We start from the raw sequence: 21641 nt of genomic DNA on the forward strand, positions 1-21641 counted from the left end.
CTCGGAGGTGGCATCGCTTGTCTTATACTGCAGGGATGTCTTCAGCTGAATGCAAGTGTTTGGGAGAAATGCTGGGACCAGCAAATAGTGCTTTGTGTATTTATATGCTTTTGTTTAGTTTTGTTTCCTTTGTTATGAAGCAGCAGTTAAAATCACTTTCTTGACATTGGCTTAATACTGCCTTCTTTTTTGCATTTTTAGTTCTTTAGCTATATGCACCTCTACATATGTTTGCGGTAGAATTCTTTTCAAGCTCGATCTGATCACCGAAGTGATGCTTAAAAGAAACACTACTCACCTTGCAAAGTTGCTGCTAATAATCACTCAGAAGAGGAAATGCAAGACTTGAATGCAGTTTGCATGGGACACCCTATTTTATGTATTGCATGAGAACAAAGCCATGAGAGAGAAAAGACAAGCAGGAGAGGGTAAAGGGAAGTAGTAGTTGTGTAACTAGGTGTTGAAGGCTAGTGCTGTGTAACGATCTCGATCTCATGGGTCTTTTCCAACCTAAATGATTTTATAAGTGCTGTCATCTTAATTAACTCCCAGATTTCAATGTTTTCTTTCCACAATTGAAAACATAGCCTCAGTTGGTGAGAGCCAATCTTCAAATGGTTAGAGTCTAGGTGTGAAGAGAGGCCTTCTTTTTTGCCTGGACTGTGGAAATAAAGGAGGAGCCATCCAGCCTGAAAATAGTTATGTCGGGCTTTTGAATGAAACATCAGGTTGAATGTGTCTTCTAGGCTATGGGCCGCAAGTGTGCAGATTTGCTACTCCAAGTTGATGCAAATCCTCGTCACCTCATCTTGTTCTTCTCGGTCTTCCCCCTCCAACTGTTTTCAATAACAAGTTGATGAAATGTCTTCAGTATGGTTTCTGACAGTTTGTTTGTACTCTGCAGGTCCTGTGAAGCAGTAGATGTAATTTGAAGAAAATTTGAAGGAACAAATGGCTTTAGCTGGCTGCCCAGACTCCTTTTTACATCTTCCTTATCGGATAGTAAGTTATGAAACTGCATGTTCCTGTCAGCTTGTAGCATCATATTGCTGTGTGCCAGTGATTGATTGTGCATTCAAACTTTTCATCAAACTGCTAATAGCCGTCTGGCAATTCTCTGGGTTTTGCTAATGTTTGGGAACATAGCCTCTGTTACCATCCTGTATTCAAGACCTGCTGCTGAAAAAATTGCATCACTAATATATACTGATTAAGATTTGATACCTGTCCTCAAAATAGCCAGTTCATATTTGGGAGAAGGCACTTGTTTCCAAAATAAATGGCAAGCTACGATACTAGTGAAATGCCTTGTACCAAAAAGTATCAATGTTTGCTGAATGATAAATTTGTAGGAACAAAGGCAGAGATTTTTACACTTGGTTAGATCCTGTGTTTGTCGAGTCATTATGCTGTATCTAAGCAGCCAATATGGCATATTATAAAGAATATATTAAAAAAAACCCCTTCAGCTCAATTCAAAGGTGCTAGGAAAAAATGCACTTAGAAGTTCTCGGTTTTTTTTTTTTTCCCCAGGCAGTTGTGGTTGGCATAATGCATGCTTTGTATTTTTTATGGAACTGCAAATTTGTTATTTTGGGCATGACCTGTTTTTTGCCCTTTTTTCTCTCTGTTTTCATAGTGTGCTTATCACCCTAAGAATTCAGTTATGATTTTGGGCCCTGCAGATACACAAATGGTTAAACAGAATATCAGTTGACATTGAAACCTTCTTCTCTCAAGAGAAACATTACTAGTAGTGATTACTACAGTCATGCTACTCATTTGAAAAAAAGCAAAAATCAAACAAAACCGACAACAACAAAAATGCCCAACAAACCTTTATAGGATTTATACATCTGTTTCGTAATATGCCGACTTACACTTTTTTCCTCAAGAGGAAACTTCAAATTAGTTAAAAGACTAATGTTAGTATATGCTGAGTTGTCAGTTGAATGTACCTGAATGCTTTTCCTGTTAACAGGAAAAACATAACAGTTCCTTTATAACTGCTTTTGCAGCTATAAAAATAGAATGGACTTTGAGAAGTCGGGTGTCCTGAAAATCTGTTTCTATACTTGGATCTATGATGTTAAAAGAATATGTGAATAGATGTGCCTGGACTTCATAATTTTGATGCACTGTGAAATTATGCTTCCGCTTCATTTAGAGCATCATCTGAGTCATGATGCGAAGCTGAGGGAGAGGAGACCTATGTAAGACAAACTTGACATTGTAGGCAGTCATTTTTGAGCTGTAAATTCTTTACTGGATGTCAAACTTTCTCATGAAAATAGTGTATTTAGTGGTTCCTAAACAGTAAGAATGTGAATTTTCCTTGGTGCTTCCCCTTGCTCTTACAAACCCTGTAGATAATCTGCTTTAGTCTGGGGCAGTCAACAGACTAGAAGTGTCAAAGCAACATAGGTGACTTAAGACGGCAGGAAAGTGAGTCCCTGTTAATCAATTATTTTGGGTCATAGCTTACTGTGTGTTAACTATCCTAAGTGCTTGTAACCGGTTTAAAGACAGCTTTGGAAACCCATTCACAACTACTGCGCCTTCTGTCAGAAGTGAAGTTCGCATTAAAAAACCCCTGAACATCTGTTTTTCCACCCCTACTAAATCTGACTTAGAAGCTTTCATCAACTTGTCTTTCAAATTTGGCTACAGTGCCAGTATTGTGTTGGTAAAGGGCTGAAAGAAGGTTAAACTAAATATGGTCTAGATTAGAGTGTGAAGAAGTATTCTATTTTTTTTTCAGTACATTTTCTGACTTAATATGAATGGAAGGCTAGAGAGAACATTCCTCCAGAGTGCCCAAGGTTGGGACCTTCATGCTGTAACTTCAGTGTATAGAATAAATTGACGCGTTGGAGTTTGGGATTACATTCAAAGCAGACAGCAAGAGAAATGAGAACCTGGATAAGTGAATATGCACTACAGAATATCCTTTATGATGCTGCGTTGCCAACCCCCCTCTACTCTTCCTTTTTCTGTTTTTGGGGAGACGGGCAAGGTATAGATCTCTGACTTTCTTACTGGGCTCTTTGTTTGCAATGTTTGCTGCTTTCAGAAGCTTTTGGGTCTTGTTTAAGAGCCTCTTTTTTTTAACTTTCTCAGGAGTTAGCACATAAACCAGTCACACTGAGTGCATTCTCCTAGAAACAATCTCTAGCTTTGTGGAAAAAATCAATACTACCTTTTAGTGGCTTTCAGGAGCCCTTTCCAAATTCTCGAACTCTTCAATAAAAATCCAGCAGTGAGAATTGGCAGTGTTTATCTTCTGTTCCTGGAAATTCAGAACATAGTCCCAGAATTTCTCAGAAAAAATGGGATGATTTACTGTGTTTCCGTTCTTTTGCAATCTGTAGTCACAACAGTATTTATGTGCAGTGACTTGAACTCTTGGGGAAGATTTAGTTCTTTAACCCTTTGATGCATGAATTGTACAAGTCTCAGTGACATAAATAACAAAAGCATGGTTTTTTTTCTCGGTTTCTGAAGATAAAATTCTGGGCATGCAGGAATGTTCTGTTCATGTTCTATTTTCTGCCTTCCGTTTATTTTCTCATAACCAAGATGCAGGCATGGCTTTATTAATAATTAATAGAGTTTGTTTTCAGAGAGCTGAATTCTTATTAGAGAAAGGACTTATTCACATCATACTCATCGTCTAACTTGGCGTAAGCACTTGGTCACAAAATAGGGAGAAAATGGAAATTGCTTTCTCCTATGTGTACAAAGTTGTGGATTTCAGGATTGCTAATAGTCCTCTTGACCAGATAAGAGAGCAGAACACTGCACATCATGCTTGAGAACACTCTTGTGCACTTCAAGAGTAGGGAAGTAAATACTTAGGAGAATTAATCAGTTAGAGGCTAGCTACTGTAATAAACGCCTCCTTTAATGATGTCAGATTTGTGGATGTGAAGATGATGTACTGCCGTTACTACAACAGTCACATTTCTTTGCCTTCAGCTGGAGGAACAGCTAGGCACAGGTTCTTCAGGTTTTAGTATGGCAGCTTTGATCCTTGTTTTCCATAAAATGATACAGTAAGTTAGACATCTTTGGAGGTCATCTGATCCAAGTCCCTGGCATTTTGAGTTTATACTTGTTTTCTTAGGGTGCTTTGTCTCGGTGAGTGTGGGTTTTTGGGAGACTTGCTTTTTAGATTTTCAGGGGTTGTTTGCTTTGATTAGGTGGTTAGAGAGGGTTTCTGTTGTAGCAGGGGGGAAAAAAAAAAAGATGCTTATATCTCTAATTCAGAGTTGCCTTAACAATCCTCATCCCTATGAAATCCAGATATGCCTTTTATGTGACTTAGTCTCATCTCTGCCACTTTGGAATCTAGTAGTCTGATATAGGTATACATGCTGCTGTCTGTGTTTGTGTGAATAAAATGTCTTTTGTCCTAAAAAACACAGCATGAAAAAAAATAAATTGCAGAATTTGTGTCCAAGTAGACCGAAAACCTATGTGGGAAGGGCTGTCGAGACCTATGTTTTGGCCCTCATTGTCTGCCTAACACTGTTTGAAAATCTTTGTTCACTTAGCTATTGACAGTTGTTTATCGAGACTGTGGAGATCTTTCTTATGATTTGGGGTGGGTTGACCTTGGCTGGATGCCAGGTGCTCACCAAGCTGCTCTATCGCTCCCCTCCTCAGCTATAACGAAAGGCTCGTGGATCGAGATGAGGACAGGGAGGTCACTCACCAATTACTGTCATGGGCAAAACAGACTCAACTTGAGGAAATTAGTTTAATTTATTACCAAATAAAATCAGAGTAGGGTAATGAGAAATAAAACCAAATCTTAACACTTTCCCCCCACCCCCTTCCTCTTCTTCCCGGGCTCAACTTCACTGCCGATTTCTCTACCTCCTCCCTCCAAGCGGTGCAGGGGGACAGGGTTGCGGTCAGTTCATCACACGTTGTCTCTGCCGCTCCTTCATCCTCAGGGGGAGGACTCCTCACAGTCTTCCCCTGCTCCAGCGTGGGGTCCCTCCTACGGGAGACAGTCCTCCACGAACTTCTCCAACCTGAGTCCTTCCCATGCGCTGCAGTTCTTCATGAACTGCTCCAGTGTGGATCCCTTCCATGGAGTGCAATCCTTCAGGAACAGGCTGCTCCAGTGTGGGTCCCCACAAGGTCACAACTCCTGCCAGGAGCCTGCTCCAGTGTGGGCTCCTCTCTCCATGGGTCCACAGGTCCTGCCAGGAGCCTGCTCCCACGCGGGCTTCTTCTTCGGGCACATCCGCCTGCTCCAGCGTGGGGTCCTCCACAGGCTGCAGGTGGATATCTACTCCACCGTGGACCTCCATGGGCTGCAGGGGGACAGCCTGCCTCACCATGGTCTTCACCACGGGCTGTAGGGGAATCTCTGCTCCGGTGCCTGGAGCACCTCCTCCCCCTCCTTCTTCACTGACCTTGGTGTCTGCAGAGTTGTGTCTCTTGCATATTCTCATGCCTGCCTCTCCGCTGCTGTTGTTGCACTGCATTTTTCCCCTTCTTAACTATGTTATCATAGAGGCGCTACCACTGTTGCTGATGGGCTCGGCCTTGGCCAGCGGCGGGTCCATCTTGGAGCTGGCTGGCATTGGCTCTGTCGGACATAGGGGAAGCCTCTAGCAGCTTCTGACAGCCCCCCCGCTGCCAAAATCTTGCCACATAAACCCAATACATGATTTCTAAGATTCAAAATAAATGGTGGCTTAATTTATTCTCATTAGGCTTAAATGTACAAGATGCTGCTTGTATAGAATTTGGCCTGGAGTTTGGTTTTTTCATGCTAACGGGGCAATATGGAAGGACCAGAGTGCACAAGCAGGCTTTCAAAGTCCTTGAGCATAACTGAGTGAAAAAACACCAGAGGCATTATTGCATTGCGTCATTCCTCTACATATTGTATGAAGAAATGAAGCTGAAATGTTGCTACTGCCAATGCAGAAAGTCATCAGATTTGTGAAATATGGTGTCAGTCAACAGATAATTTGTTGACAATGCTCTTGTTTTAACAGTTTACATGTATGTGGTGTAGAGGGTTGATGGACTGCAGCAGACATAAAGTACAAAGCAGTGAGAACGTTAGTGAATGTTTTTACAAGACATGTTGCCTCCAATATGAAGTTATGAAATCTGTCTCCCTGAGTGCAGACAGCAAATGTTTTTTACAGATAGAGTTGATGCTGCTTGGTAGTTTTTGTTGAAGAATGGCTGGAGCTGGATTTCTAGCCTCTGTCTATTTTTCTTGGAAAGAAATCTGTTTAAAAAATTGTCGCAAAAGCAGTTGTTTTCACTAACATTGAAATAAGTGTGGTGCTTACCTCTTAAGAGAGGCCATTGGAAGTACACTTGCCCCCACTATTGCATGTCATCAGAATATTGTATATGAAGCAAAATAATGTCAAAGAAATTTGTATCTCGCGCTAAGCTTTTATACAATTTCCCTTCTTACAAGAAATACCCATCAATTACCTTTTTTGCTGTACCAGTTTACCTTTCTGCATTCCAATTGAAAGTCTGTTCTTACCTGTTTGCACTTCTACTTTTGTGTTCTACTTTACACAGAAGTTGGTTGGCAAAACATGAAATCTTTTTTGAAGGTGAATGTGAGCAAGAAATTTCAAGTGACTAGGTCCACATTTTTCAATTATATAGGATTTTTCAACCCACCAAAAAAAAAAGACTCAAAGCACTCTAATGGTCAATCATACCATTTACTACTTACATTACTACTAACAGTGGTGAGGAAACAATGTAGATGTTGCAAATCAAGTGAGGAAATTGCAAGTAAAGGAGCTTAATTTTGTATCTTCCTGTTAATTGTTTTATGCTCATGCTTGAACAGTAGACTGAACCTGTCTTTTAATCTTGTTATGTCATTATATACAAGCAGTCTTTTAAATTTGTCCCTTGATATAGCTCTAGTTTTCATACATTTTTAAATCTACAGTTTACTACTTTTTTACTTAAGAGAAGGCTGAGAGGGGATCTTATGAATGTATATAAATACCTGAAGGGACGGTGCAAAGAGGACAGAGCCAGGCTCTTTTCAGTGGTGCCCAGTGACAGGACCAGAGGCAATGGGCTCAAACTGAAACACAGGAGGTTCCCTCTGGAGATCGGGCAACATTCTTTCACTGTGAGGGTGACCGAGCACTGGCTCAGGTTCCCCACAGAGGTGGTGGAATCTCCATCCTTGGACATACTCCAAAGCCATCTGGAGATGGTCCCAGGCAACCGGCTCTAGGTGACCCTGCTTGAGCAAGGGGGTGGACCAGATGACCTCCAGAGGTCCCTTCCAACCTCAATCCTTCTGTGATCCTGTGAAAATCAAAAGCAATGGATCTCTTTAGGTTCTAATTTGTATGCAACTTTAAGATGCCAATTCCAGATTGTAAAAACACCCACGTTGATAAAAACAGGCCATTTTCTGGTGCTTTCTCACAAAACTTCATGAGACCTTCATTCTGAAGTAATGGTAACAATCAGTTTAGCAGACTACAGCACCAAACTAATCCTGCATATTTTTTTCTTATGAGTGGGATCTTTTCCAAATGAGTAAATATTTAACAAGCTGTTTACCAACTGGTTATTTTGGAGAACTACCAGTATAAGTGTTTTCATGTTAGTAACAGCTCTCACTTAACGGAAGAGAGAAGTTGATGTACCAATCCTAAGCCAGCTTCATACTTCAAACATCTGTGTGAATATAAAAGAATAGAAACCTGAAATATAAGAGAATGGAAGTATTTTTTTTTAAATTTGCTTTGTTATAGTCAACTGGAATTACGTTAGTGATAGTTTGGGCGTGTGTGTTTTTAATGAACCTTCCTCCTACAGATGTACTGTGCTCTACGTATGAGTAAATAATAACCACTGTAGAAGATTATTTTGTTAAGAGGAAGATAAGATTGCTGTGCATTTGGAGCTGCCACTTTTCAAGAAAGTGCTGTGGCTCTGATAATTCTTAGTGTTGCTGTCCATGCCAGTTGGCTCAGACAGGCCTTTTCTATCCTTGGAAAAGACCGGAGATATAATGTTGTCTTATACTTAAGTATTTCCAAGAAGTATATTTAGATACAGACCTTGCTGAAAGTTATGCCCAGTAGATTTTCTTGCCTTACACAGTCTAAAGGGAGACCATTTGATCTAAGGAAGGACAGTATTTCTTAAGCACTTATGATTTCTTCTTTTTTTTAAGTTAAAAAAGGAGGGGGAAAAAAAATCCCAAACAACCACCCCACAACCAAAATCCTGTGGTTCTGCACGAAGTTGTTTAAGTGTGATCAACTCTGAGAGGAGATTTTTTCTGTTTCTAAAAAGAAACTGTTTCCAAACTTCATTGTTAACGTGATGTCATATGGCAGGGATCATTTTGTTTCTACACTTGCAGACCATCTAGTCATAATGCTGGAGCTAAGTCCTGAACTTAAGCCGCTGATTCAAACAAGAACGGATAGCCTAAACTCACCATGGCTTTGGTGATGGAGGTACTACTTACTTTGTAAAGCTAGGGATGAATATATCAAGTCCACTTGGCACTAGCTATGACTGAAAAGGATCTTCACCTGCTTCTTTTGCATCCTCTAGAATTTTTCTTTCAGTTTTTTCGCATAATGCAGTCTGAAATACTCTCCCTAGGTTCCCACAAAACTCTACCACTTTTCAAGTGTATCTTTCATTCCTAGTGTCGCAGGTATGTTCCCTTCATGGAGATGTGGGATGGAGAGTGCAGCATAGAACAAGGACTTTGTTCTTGAAGGATTGGCTTTGCTTTTTCAGGATGGAATTTTACCAAATTGATCAGCTTTCAGGAATCCTTCACATAAAGGGACAGATTATTGGTATTAATAGCCTTTTATGCTAGATAGTATTGATATTTTAATCTGAGGCATTAAGATACAGTGTTTTTCTTTCTGGTTTTGAAAGAACAACAAGCAATCAAAGGTGGAACACAAATGCCCAACAAAGCTCTCAGGCTTTACTGCTATTTTAAGATAGCTTTGGCTTGCGTACTGGTAAGACCAGTGTGCATATTTGAAATTCTAGTCTCTACAATGAAAAGACAAGCCCTCGGAAACAGCCAGTGGTTTTGGAGCATGCTTGTCCTTTGCAAGCTGAATGTTAAACAATGACTTAAGACTCTACTACACACTGGCTGTAGCTCTTGATGTCTTACACACTGGCTCCATTTTTTGACATGATTTTGGCAAGTGAGGGAACCTGGCAGTCCTTCATGCTAGAGGCCTTAGCTCTAATAAAGCGCTTTAGTTATTAGCACAAGTAAATAGTTGTCCATTTGTGCTTCATTAATGCATATTAGTCATACAGTAAATACTGTCATGCTGGCAAGTGCCCCAGAATACTGAATACTTCCCCACAGTTCAGGAGGGGGTTTCTGACAAAGTGGTGTTGGCACCTTTCTTGAAGAAGTTCTTGAAGCTATTAGTGTGGGAGAGTGACAGACCATTATTTCAGCTCACGTGGGTTTTTGTAAAAGTGATACTTCAGTAGAGGCAAAGAATTATTCTTGATGAATTTCATGCTGTTGCAGTAGGTCCTTCTTAAGTTTGCAGTTAACTTTTCTACAGTCTTCAGCTATATCTGAGGCAGATTGCTTTGGGCTGTGGGGAGTACAAATGAGATGCCTACTTTTCTAATGAAAATAGATATTCTAAAATCCTATAAGATTGTCCAATATTGTAAAATTTTAACTATATGTTTGAAGAACCTAGCATGTGCAACAGTATGAGGAAATCAAAAGGCAGCACAGTGATCCATGATCTGTGTAAGTGTTTTGGTTTCTTAAGAGATAAGACCCTTAATATAAACGGTATAAAATTGTGAGCTGAAATGTCAGGTGTGACTTGTTCTTTGGAACAGCCAGCATAGATTTACCAATTGCTTTTTTGTCCTTCGTTTGCCTAGCAATGACTTCCAGCAGGACTTGCTCCATAATCTTGCCAGAAACTGGGCAAGGCTGACCAGCTTCTGGTTCCTTGTGTCCTCATCCTTGCCCATCTTGAAGACAAATGTGATTTTTGCCTCTGCAGTCATCAGGATCCTCCTCTGATCAGTGACTTATTTTTTGAAGATAAGAGGGAGTAGCCTCACAGCGGTATTGACCAGCTTCCTTAGCACCTTCTAATGCTTCCTATCTGGTCCCAGGGACTTGGTCCAGTTAGCTTGTGTGATCCATAACCTTCCTTTGCTGTGGGTAATGGTTCAGTCCCCCAGATGCTGACACTATGCTCAAAGAACTGGGGGATGTAAGGATAAACTTTACTAGGAAAAACTGAGGCAAAGAAATCTTTGATCTTTTGTGTCCTTAGCTGCTGGGTCCCGTGCACAACTGACCACTAACTAGGCTAATATTAGCCATCCTTTTGTCCTTGCTTACCTGTAGAAGCATTCCTTGTTTGTTTTTTTTTTTTCTTGGCATCCTTTGCTTGTTCCAGCTCTTCTGCTTGGGCAGTATTTCCATATTCTTTCTGCATAACCTCTTCCTGCTTCAATCTTCTTTGCATTTCAGCATTTGAGCTGAGGCCCAAGTTGCCTGTCCATTCACCCTGGCTTTCTGCCATTCCCTTGTGACTTTCTGCATGCCAAAATGGACCATTCTTGAGCTTTGACAAGGCTGTCCTGGGAGATCAGCTTGTTGTCCTGGGCCCCTTCATCCTTCAGAGCAGTCTCCCATGGGAACCTAGGAAGCAGATCCTTGAGCAAGCCAAAAATCTGCTTTCCTGCAGTCCAAGACTGTAATTCTGCTAGTAGTCTTGCTCCCCTTGCTTACTCTCACCTTCATCTCAGCATGGCATCAGGCTGCTGTCAGACTGTACCTCCCCAGCTGGTTCTTCTTTGTCCATGAATTGGCTTTGCTAGCTTGTCAGTCAAGCAGAGTGCTTCCCCAGTTGGCTCACTGATCATTTGTGATGTGAAGTTATCTTCAACCCACTCCAGAAGTCTTTGTAGCGTCCAGTGTTGGCTGCAGCTGGAACTGCACTGTTTGCTTGTGAGTGGGTCAGAAAGGTGATTTAGTTGATTTGTGTCCAGTTTCTCCCTATCCCATGCACCTGGCTGCAAAAATGGACTTGTTTGGCCTAGGCAAGACAGATACTCTGAGCTTTCATCTTCTCCGAGATGATGGGTGCCTCTTTTGGAAACAAGCATTGACATGGAAAACGAGGGACTTGCCAGTGTGACAGAAGCAAAGGAGAACCTAGGGGTGCTAGCCAATAGTCCAGGTGTCTCCTAGCCCACCTCTGTCCTTTGTGGCTTCCCAGCCAAGCTGTTGGTACTCAGTCCCCTGTCATGGCACCCTCCTGCGTTCCCTGGTGTTTTATCTCTCTCCTAAGATTTACATCCAAGAGGGCTGTCTCCCATGCTGCCTTCTCTGAGGACTTACTGCCAGCCATATCTCCCCAGAACCATCCTCGGGGCAGCATGGGGAAGCTCCCCCTTGCTAAGTGGCTTGTGAGCTTCCGCCCTCAGGTCTGACTGGTGCTGCTATCCTTCGGTCACAAGTGCCCCTGGCTCCAAGTCGTTTGGTGGGGATGTGCACAAGGCACTAGGAGTCCTAGCCAGATACTCCCCTTTCCTCTCCACTGGGGGCCCATTGCGGAAGAGATGCCACCCCCATGCCTGGAGTGTGAAGAGGCAGTGCAGGTCAGGAAGTAAGGACTGATACAAGCCTTGAAATGCATGAACTGCTTTATTGATTGTAAAGAGACTGTACCTAGCCTGGCAAGGCTAACATCTCCCTTTCCTGCCTGTGGGTTTTCTATCTCCTCCACTCCTCTGGCAGGGACCTGAGCGGCCCCGGATGTCCTTGAGTAGTTGTGTGCAGGCTGATGGAGAATGGCGCCTGGGGGAGCTTGGGAGAAGACATTTTGGCTCTCCTGGAAGGAGATCGCTGCCTCTTCCTGGAGGACATCTTGGCAATGATGATGTCAGGAGGCAGTGGCTAGTCCACCTCCATGGGCTCTTTTTCCTAATCAGCCTCTATGGGCTCTGGGACTCCTGCCACCTGGTTGAGTGAAGTCCTCTAGCCCTGCACAGTCCTTCTGTGTGCTCTTACCCTGTTCCCCCTCTGCATATTCTTCTTCTTCCAGAGCCCCTCTCTTGCGCTCATCCTCCTTGACTAGCAGGGAAGCAGGAACCCCTTGGCAAGCCAGGAGTGGCTGCCATGGTCACACTGCCATGACCACTAGAGGTAACTCTAGGATCATGCGTTATGTACACGTTCTTCAGTGTCTCATGTATTATTTGTACTTGTTAGATCACTTCAGTTAGTCTCTTGAATGTAGCAGATACCCATTTATTAAAGCAACTTACAGCATGTTTGCCTGCCCACACATGCACACTCAATTTATGTGAATTTTTTTTCCTTTTCAAATTCATGACAGACTCAGAATTTTTCAAACCAAATATTAATGTCAACATTTGAGATAGTCATCTTGAGCCTTTTGTAGCTTGAGGCACTCGTTGAGCCTGTTCTCTAAGGTGAATGCGAATTAAGACTTCAGAGTGCCCATTTCTCTACTTCTGACCGTATAGAAGTATAAGGTGGTAATGTAAGTTTGATGGGATGAATTTTTGCATGAAATGTATTGGTTTTTTTTTTTCTGACATGAGCAAATGGTTAACCAAGTGTGCTAAAGATGTTCTGAAAAAGGCATCTCTTACAATCTTGTTTTTTCTGGAGTCCTTTATGTCCTCAAAATTATGACAAACAGCTGGCTGTTGAACATGAATTGGCTGGATGGTTTAGTTGCAAACCATAACTGCTATGCTGGATGAGAGCAGGTTGGAAAAATAGTTTTCTGACAGCATATCTTTTAGAGCATGACTTGCCCTGAAGATTAAAATAAACCCAAACCCACAAGACCAGAAACTCCTCATCGACTGTCCCACTAGCATCTTCTGGAACAGGGATATTGACAATAACATGCATTATTAGGATGCAAGATTACACACGTGTTGTCGGTATTGTGGTGGTGTGCTAATGAACGCCCGGCTAATTTGCCACAGTTAATTTTCTTGTTTTAGCTAGATGTCTTTAGTTCAACTGTGTCCAGAAGGTGGCTTGCTCCTCTCACCCACAGCTTGCTCCTGAATCCTAGTTCAAAGTTTTTCTCTTTTCTTCCTCATCCTATGACTCCTTTTTTTTAATCTCTGGTTTGACTTTAATCTCATCAGGAGTCTTTCCCACTACCTTTATTCCATAGATCTGCGTTTTTGGGTTAGAAAGAATAGCTCAAAACTAAAGGAAGCAGTATAATAAATACTGATTGTGCTGTAAAAGTTACCACCCTGAACCCTGGAGTTAATGACCATCTCAGCTGAAGCTTGGTAGCTGCTCATGTGCAAGCTGCTAGCCCCTTGAACTGCAGAGTAAACAAGTCACATATTCCACCCCCCCATCTTCAGAAATGGTTTCAGGGAAAAGAAAAGAAGGGAAAGGAAGGTGTTTTGAAGCCACTTTAATGCTGATTGAACAGCAGTTCATCTGATTGCATCCTATCTTCTGCACAGTGAACAGCAGAAATCCATTTGAGAAGCATTCTCGTGGTTAGTAGCTGTAGTGTTTCAGCATTGCTAAAGCCAGCACGATCAAATGTTGTGCACATGGCAGTATTACAACTGTGGGATTTCCTGAACTTTTCTTGTGGCTTACCAGCTTTGCAATCTCTGTTGAAATCTCTCCCTGTTTGGAGACCCTGTACCTGGGCAGGTCTTGTCTGGGGTGGTTTGCTTGTTTTGTTTCATGTGCTACCTTGGCAATTTTTGGCACTCCAGACCTTCCTCCAGTGGCATACTGGCAGTTATGAGAACTCTTTCATCTGTTGAGGCCTTAACATAGCCCAGTATTCAGACGATTTGTGCAGAATTAAAGCAGCTGCTGCTGCTGCTAACCATGTTGAAGCATTGCAGTGTATGTTCTGACGTCCTGTGAGTAACTTTGTGGATGTGTCCAGTAGGCATTAGCAAAAAGTGGGGAGAAGCTGTACAAAATAAGCGGTCACTTGACACACTTATGCTGTGAACAACTAGTTACAAAACAAAACCAAACCAAAACCTTCCAAGCATGAAGAGGTGATTGACATGCTTGCTTTTAGCAAGCAGGTTTTTTTCCAAGTGGCAGTTTGTACAAAAACTAAAGATTTACACTTTTTATTGGGTTTTCCTGGGACAGCTTGCAACTTCACATGTAATCTGTTACTATTTAAATGCAAATTGCTGAGCTTTTGTGAATTTTTTTCCTTTAGAGAACGTTAAGTCAATAAAGATTTTCTGATAAAGCCATCTTCTTGATGCAGGATAACTGGTAAAGCTACCTACAATTAGCTCACTTTCCTCAAGGAGGGAAAAACATGGGGGCAGCCACTACATTGAGATAGATATATACAAACAAATATATTTATTAATATTGGAACAAGTGTAGCAATTAAGCACACTTCATACTGTAGCTAGATTTTTTGAAAATCAGACAGAGATAGGTAGAGTATCCAGAGGACTGAGAGAAGTTCTCAGGCTAAAAAGTACCTTTGAGCTGCTTGAATTTTACTACAGTCAAACTGATTACTTCTTTTCCATATCCAAATAAGGACTCTGAAGATGTAGAAAATACTGCAAGTTTCTTACATTTTGAGAAATGGGGATAAGATACTGGCGCACTGAAATACCTAGGATGACTCCTGTTGTTAGTCTTAGCTTAATTTTTGTTTTGTTTTCTTTCCAACTGTTGTGAATTGACAATTTGTACATAGGCAATGCTGCAGTATAGCTTGTATTAGAAATATTGTCCAACCGTTGCTAACATGTGGGGGCAGTGACTTCATGAAGTCTAACAGAGCATCACTTGAGGATTTAGTTGTTGAAAGAGTTAGTTCTGTATCTAACTGAAAGCAAGTCACCTGAACTACAAATGTCCTTGTCTGAGGTGGGCAATTAGTTCTGGGGCAGATTGCACCACGTAAGAGGTAAATGGTTCTTTATCTAAGCAGAAAGGTGTGTGGTCAACATAATTAGGATCCTAGGTTTGATCAGATTGGACAGCCATTTCTGGACCTAGTTAATTACTTATCTAGTGCCAAGGATCACTCTTCAGGAAAGGAGGGGAGGGGTATCAAGCACACCCTAAATTGCAGCAACTGAGCAAATTGTCTAGAAAGTAGAGATAAGGTCCATATCGCTGTTAGCTGAAGCAAGTAAGGATAGCAAAGCGTTCTTGTATGAAGTTGTTCAACATGACACTTGAAATTCATCAGATTTTCAGTTTGAAGACCTGAAGAACAATTTCATTAGCAAGCTGAGAGTTACTTTGCTCGCTGGCGTCCGGTGAATTTTAAAGGTCTGTGTGAGCACAGTGGCTCTTGCCCCGTGGGAGGTTTATTATTTTATCAGCTCTGTCGAGGCTGTGAAGAATCATCTTCACCTGTTGGCCTGTTCAAACCCTCAGTTTGAACCTGAACCATCAAGAAGACAAAAGGGGATAGCACTATGGCCTTTAAGTAAGCAGACCCACATTCAGATGGGATAAATTCCTTGGCTTTGTGTTTCATGCTACTTTCATTCCTTTGTCAGAGTTTCATCAGTCATGAGTTTTCAGGGCTGCCTAGCTCTAAGGGTGCATACACTTAAATGTAATTTGGGTTATCTGGGTGTAGTTGCTGCTTCCCACAGTGTAGAGATTTGAGTATCTATTCTTAAAGAGAATGCACTTGGATGGCAATAGTGGTTCCTGCAACCTAGGTAGCATCTTCCCTTCTCTCCTCCCTTCTCTGGCCTGAGACACACAAATGTGCTGCTGCAGTGCTGGTTCCCAGAGTCCACCAGGTCATCACTTCAAGCATTGAGACTTCCAAGGTCAATGCAGGGCATCATATGCCTGCGCTGGGACAGACTGTCCAAGGCGGCTCGCAGAATGTCTCTTGTCCACTTGGTGCAATGGTGCTGTCAAAACCTGACTCCCAAAGCCAATGTTCTTGGAAGCAGCTGGCCAGCAGTGCTGCTATAACTGGAGCTCTCGTAGATTGCTATAACTGGAGCTCTAGTAGATTTGATGCCAAGTAGAACAGCCGAGCTACCTTGTATTTCACAGGTCTGAGCATTGGGAGGGCAGTGGGTTGAAAAGGATCAAATATCCTGTACCTTCTTTCTCTGTGTTACAATTTCCCCCGAAAGAACATGTGAAGATTGTGGGGGTTTTTGTTTTTGTTTTTGTTTTTTTTTTAGTGCAAGCTAAAAGCAAATAATTTTGAAGATGCTTTCTCAGAATGGACAGGTGTGTTAGCAGGTGTGTGACATGCTGAAATTTTCCATAGCACCTGTGTACAAATATTCCCATTATATTTCTTTTCATCTTTCTGATAAGGAAGGAATATAGTCTGACCATGCACTTCAGAAACTCGGCCAGAACTTAGAAAGTGACCCTGGTAAGGATTCTTGAATAGGCTGAAGGTTTTATGAGCAACAACACATCGTTATGGGTTGCGTTACTCCCTTAGACTGCATAAGCACCATCCAGTATAGCAGTTAACATGTATGGATCGCTAAGTTCATTAGAGCCTTGCTATGCTTTTAACTCAATTTAAGTAATGTAGTCTCTTAAGTATCAGCTCTTTGATAAGAGAATGATGCAAAATCTCACTGAAAAACCTCTTTAAAAAGAAGAGGAATATGACGTATTACTTTAGTTTAGTTTATACTTTCTCAGGGTAACAAAACTCAATTTTTCTGTTTAAGTCCTATTGGTGAATACCATTCTCCCTCATAGAAAACAGATTTTTCAGGGACTTCGGTTTTGGACAATACTGACTCCACCAGCTTGGAACATGCGCTAAATTAGGGTTTTGGTAGGTTTGTCAGTGGCAGTCCCTTGCCAGTGAAGCGACTTGGTTTGGAGGTAAGGCTAACTTACAATTAAGTACAAGCTAACGATATGCCATCAGGATCTATGGGCATCAGCAGAAGAAACAGAATTTCCATAAATTTTCTACAGTGAAGAATTTCCTAATATAAACTTCATTTATTCAGTGGTGTTTTGTTAGAAATGAAAAGGAACCTAGTTTATGTTTTAAAAAAAGAAGCCAAAAAGACACTTTACCAGAAGGTAACTGCTTCATTTTTGTAAGTGCTTTCTAGCTGAAGACAGCTTTAAAAAGTGGTTGGTTTCACCGAGAACCTTGTGCATTTGTTTCTTTTCTGTATTTCAAGACTTTATTTTAGCTGTAAACTATGTAAACTGTCTCTAACAGCCGCGGTGGTTTTCGTCTCATTAAAAATAGAACAAAGCTTTTAGCATTTCTAAGCCTGTCAGTTGGATTCCCTCCTTGCTAGCTGATTAAAAGACAGCAACCATGATGCATTGAATTTTCTTCTACCATAATAAATGGCAGTCTTGTCCAAAAAGTGCGCGCTGTGGAATATACTATCCATTTTCTCTGTGCATTTTACTGGGAGACAGCTAAATTCTTGCAGAAGTGGTTAGTTTCTACTAAGAGAGGACTGCATCTAGTGAGAGAAATTTAATTTGACGTAGTTTTTGCCAAATTCTGGGTTCAGTAGTGTTGAAAACCCTGCTAATGCCATTTTTGCAAAGACCAGCCTAGAGAAGCTGCATCTGTAATGCTAGCATGTATGCATGCTGTAAAAGTGCGTTGCTGGAGCTGTCAGCTAACATGGTATGCTCGCTCCTGCCTTACTGGAGAAAAGCCTTTTATGAATAAACTGCTGCTCCCAGATACTGTTGGAGGTTGCTAATCATGGTCCAGCTCTTGCCAGATTAGATTTATTTATTTATTTATTTATTTCCTGGGAGGCCGAAGAGACACTTTTTTGGGGGAGGAGGAAAAAAGAAAAAGGAAGCAGCTGGCTAGTAGGTAACAGTAGTCTTTGGTGTGAAACAATACTGCTCTGATAGCCATTGCAATGCAGGTAGTGACAAGTCACATAACTGGTAATACTCCTTAAAATAAATCTGAAACACCTTCAGAAAAATAAGTTTCTGGCTCAGCTATAGCAGTATATTATATAGCTATATCAGTCCATGTATTTAAGAAAGGTTGTTTTTTTTTTTTTTTGGTGTGGGAGAAGAAACACTTCACCACTGACTTGGGACATGCACACAGTGTTGACAACAGGGTCCAAACCCCAGATTTTTTTGCTGAATTGAAGGACTTTCTGGTCAGTGGGTTACTGAAACCCAGCGGGGGTCGGGAGGGAAGTTCCTCCAAGGTCAGACTGGCAAGCCTTTCTGCCCTCCCCTGCATCATGGGATGTAATATAATTCCTGTGATTCATTTAACAAATTCCCTGCCACTGCAGAGACATAGACCACGGACGCAGGTCTGTCTTGTCTGTCAGTCTCTCTCGTTTTCCTTCTTTCCTTGCTAATTCCTGGTGGGTTGTGTTTCTCGTAGCTATTGTATATGTTGCGTGGTGGGCTGGTGAGTCTGCGGAGGGTTGTATGAATGTGTATGAATGTGTGGATAGCAATAGGTCTGTGAGCCCTGCCAGGTTATCGCATGTGTTCGGTGATTTGAGGCACTGAAGATCGGAGGTGCTGCGGTGTGTCGGGAGGAATGTGCTGCTGCCTTTGCTGCTCACGTAATCCCAAGCTGGGCTTGTTTGTTCCTGGTCTCTAGGGTTATCGCTTTCAGTCTTGACAGCCAGTACTGTAAAATCAGAAGGATTCCTGCAGTTAGTGGCTTTGCTGCTTCAGGAGAGAGAGCCCGACTTTTGACAAAGCTAAGTGGCTTTATTTTAAGCCCTTGTTTGTACAAGCTCTCTTAGCAATGGGAATGCTAAAATTCTAGGTTCACAGTTACTCTGTTGACTTACTGAGCCTTTTACTTGGCTCTTACCTAGTCAAATGACTATAGTTAAGAGGCAGGAAACCTAGTTACAGGTCTTTAATTATGTAATATGTGGGTTGTCTGAGAATGCGCTTTAAAGTTTTTTGCCTAGTGTGCAAAGCCTGTTTTTTCTTTATTTCTATGACATGTTAAGCACTGACCTAGGGAAGATGTGATTGGAGCTGTGGCAGAAGACGGTAAAAAATACAAACTGTGTTTGAGTAAACTTGAAATCATTTGCAAAAGCAGTGACTTTGGACAAACCCAAGAGCTTTGCCCTTCCCTCATGACTGTACTTAAGACAAATTTCCTCAAGCTCTGGCGTGTCAGAAGGCTGAAAATATGTTGTACCAAAGAGCTATCTGGTAGGGGACTGTGCTGCTGTATTTAGCCACTAAGAAGCCCAGTGACCTAAGTCTTTTAAGAAAGGAGCGTCATATGCATTACTAATTGATCTACGCTGTGGCGTTTGGATTAGAGCTTGAACATTGGTCTGGATCTGTCAGGTGGATTTCTTCCTGTAATAGCCTGTGTGTTTGCCTTCACAGGGCTAAGAGTAAAATTGAGTGACAGAACAGAAACTCTGTGGATGGCTGTGGATAGCAGTAAGCTATAGGAAAGTTTACTTAGATGAATAGCTGGCTACTCGGCACTTCCCATAATTGAGTCTATTCTCCTTGTACATTTGATGCTTTAAGTAAACCAAAGCTGTAAAATCATGGTATAAAGAAGCAGCGTAGCTTAGAAAACAATGCAGAAAGTTACTTTACATAAATGCAAATAGTCTTTTGTTTGGGAAGTGAAGAATCATATGAAGTGGTCCTCAGAAGAAATGCTGCCTAATCTGTTTATTGCCTAAGGAAACTCCAGAGCATGGTAAGAATGGCAGTACTGGGTCAGATAAAGAAATGTTTGTCTACCTCTGTGTCCTTCATCTAAGAGCAACAACTTGCAGATACAAAGAGTGTAATTTCTCAAAGTATCCCCTTCCTGCTTCTGGAGCCTGGAGCTGTGTCCACTCTCTCACAGCCCTTGGTGGACACCTCTTCAGTAAATTTTAATAATTGCTTTTTTTGGAAACCACTTACTTGAACACTTTGCAATAGTTTCCTCAGTCTGTGCTATCAGAAGATCCTTCATTTTGCTTCTCACATGTTGCCTGAACAGAGTAAAGCTAAAGTGGCTCAAGTAATGACTTCGCTAATTTTCTCTTCACGCTCGACTAGTTTTAAGACCTCTACCTCGATGTGATAAAGTAGCACTGCCAGGTAGGCAGTGAGCTCCTGGTGCAGCAGGAGTGCCTCTGTGCAAACTGAGGTGTATCTGCCTTGATAGTCTCCTGAACCGCAGTGGGACCTGTCAGCATGTCTGACTTGACTTTCTGTTGTGCTGGACGGTGTACAAACATCAGAAGTATGTCATGATCTTAATTTGTCGCCGTGGGACTGCTGGCATGAGTACGCGTGACTCTTGCTCAATTGAACCTTTTGTTCAGGGGCATGGCTGCGTGGGTTTGCAGACAGCTACAGTAAATCCAAAACCAGGGACTGTCGTCTTGGTGGTCTGGACGTCCTTGGTCTGGCCGTGCTCCCAGGAGCTTCCGAGAAGCTGTGCTGCCACTTGTAGCCTTCCTTCATCTTGTAAACTTCCAGTGACTGCTGAAGTTAGAAAAAGTTGAAGCCTTCAGTAAAAGGGGATTTCCAGACCTCTCGAGAAGCTAGTCTGTCTCTGCTAATGTCAGGCCCCTTTCTTTGCAAAGAAAGAAGAAGGGAAGTATAGATGATACTTTATTATTTGTACTTTAGAATCTGCTTCCTCCCTTCTCTAAGCCCTATTTACCTGTAAGATTATCCTGAATGACTGACTGGATAACCTTTGCTGAAGGAACCAGGATGAGAGAAGCAGCAATACAGTAGTAGCAACAGGCTGGTCAGCCTAATAATGCTGTCTTGTACTGATAAATACTCTTCTGCGCTAAACTGCAGGTAGGAACAGTAGCACTTGGAGCCGAAGAAGTGATTAAAGAGCACGTGTGCAGACAGCAGAGCTGCTATAGTATATGGCTGTCTGAGTCTCTGATTAAAAGACCAGATTTAATATTTTCTTTGATAACTGAAATGCTTATCATGCTATCACAAACAGCAGCAAACATTGTATGTCATAGTTGAAGGAGTGCAACTTGAAAGGCTTGGTTATAGGTTGAAAAATAAATCCAGATTGTCCTGGTTACTGATATGTAGAGATAACACTGTCTGTGAGTGGACTTTGGCTCTTAATGCGATGCAAGCATGTCGCATTTTGCGTCGTGCAATACAGGTTTGCAAAAGGACACTGAAATCTAACCTGTAATGATGGTGCGTTTGGCTGTATGAAATGCTAATCCTTTAGAGGACTCTGTAAAAAATAAACCCTGCTGCAGATCCTTCTAGCACTCTTGCTAGAGTGCTCGAATTAAATCATCCTTGGTCGCAGACGCTTACTGACAGAGAAAATAGTACATGCAAACAAGCCGGCGAGGGCTAATGCTCAGCTAGCTTCTAAAAATACTGCAGTAGCTGCATGGTACAGTAAGTTAAGTAACACGCTTTAATTTCATATTGAGAGCATTTATTGGAAGAGGAGGGAGAGCTGGGGATTAAAACATGGAGCAAACACATGACTTACTGGGAGCCCGGTTTCAGCAGCAGCGGGGGGGATGGTGACGGACCAAAGCAGGTGCCCACCTTGCCGAGGGCCTCGGCCACAGCCCCGAGCTGGAGCCCGACAACGAGGCCGCTG

General features: G+C 42.0%; 1 protein-coding gene across 1 annotated transcript in view; it reads left to right on the forward strand.

The window, feature by feature from the left end:
* The first annotated feature begins 904 nt into the window (after nucleotides 1–904).
* GRB10 (growth factor receptor bound protein 10) overlaps nucleotides 905–21641 on the forward strand; it is a 108459-nt gene continuing 87722 nt past the window's right edge. The window contains exon 1 of the mRNA XM_075142378.1: nucleotides 905–1002. Within this exon, the coding sequence (XP_074998479.1) occupies nucleotides 952–1002 (51 nt within the window). The 5' untranslated portion in view covers nucleotides 905–951. The remainder of the gene's footprint in view (nucleotides 1003–21641) is intronic.

This window comes from Calonectris borealis, chromosome 2 (genome assembly GCF_964195595.1).
Source record: "Calonectris borealis chromosome 2, bCalBor7.hap1.2, whole genome shotgun sequence".
NCBI lineage: Eukaryota > Metazoa > Chordata > Aves > Procellariiformes > Procellariidae > Calonectris > Calonectris borealis.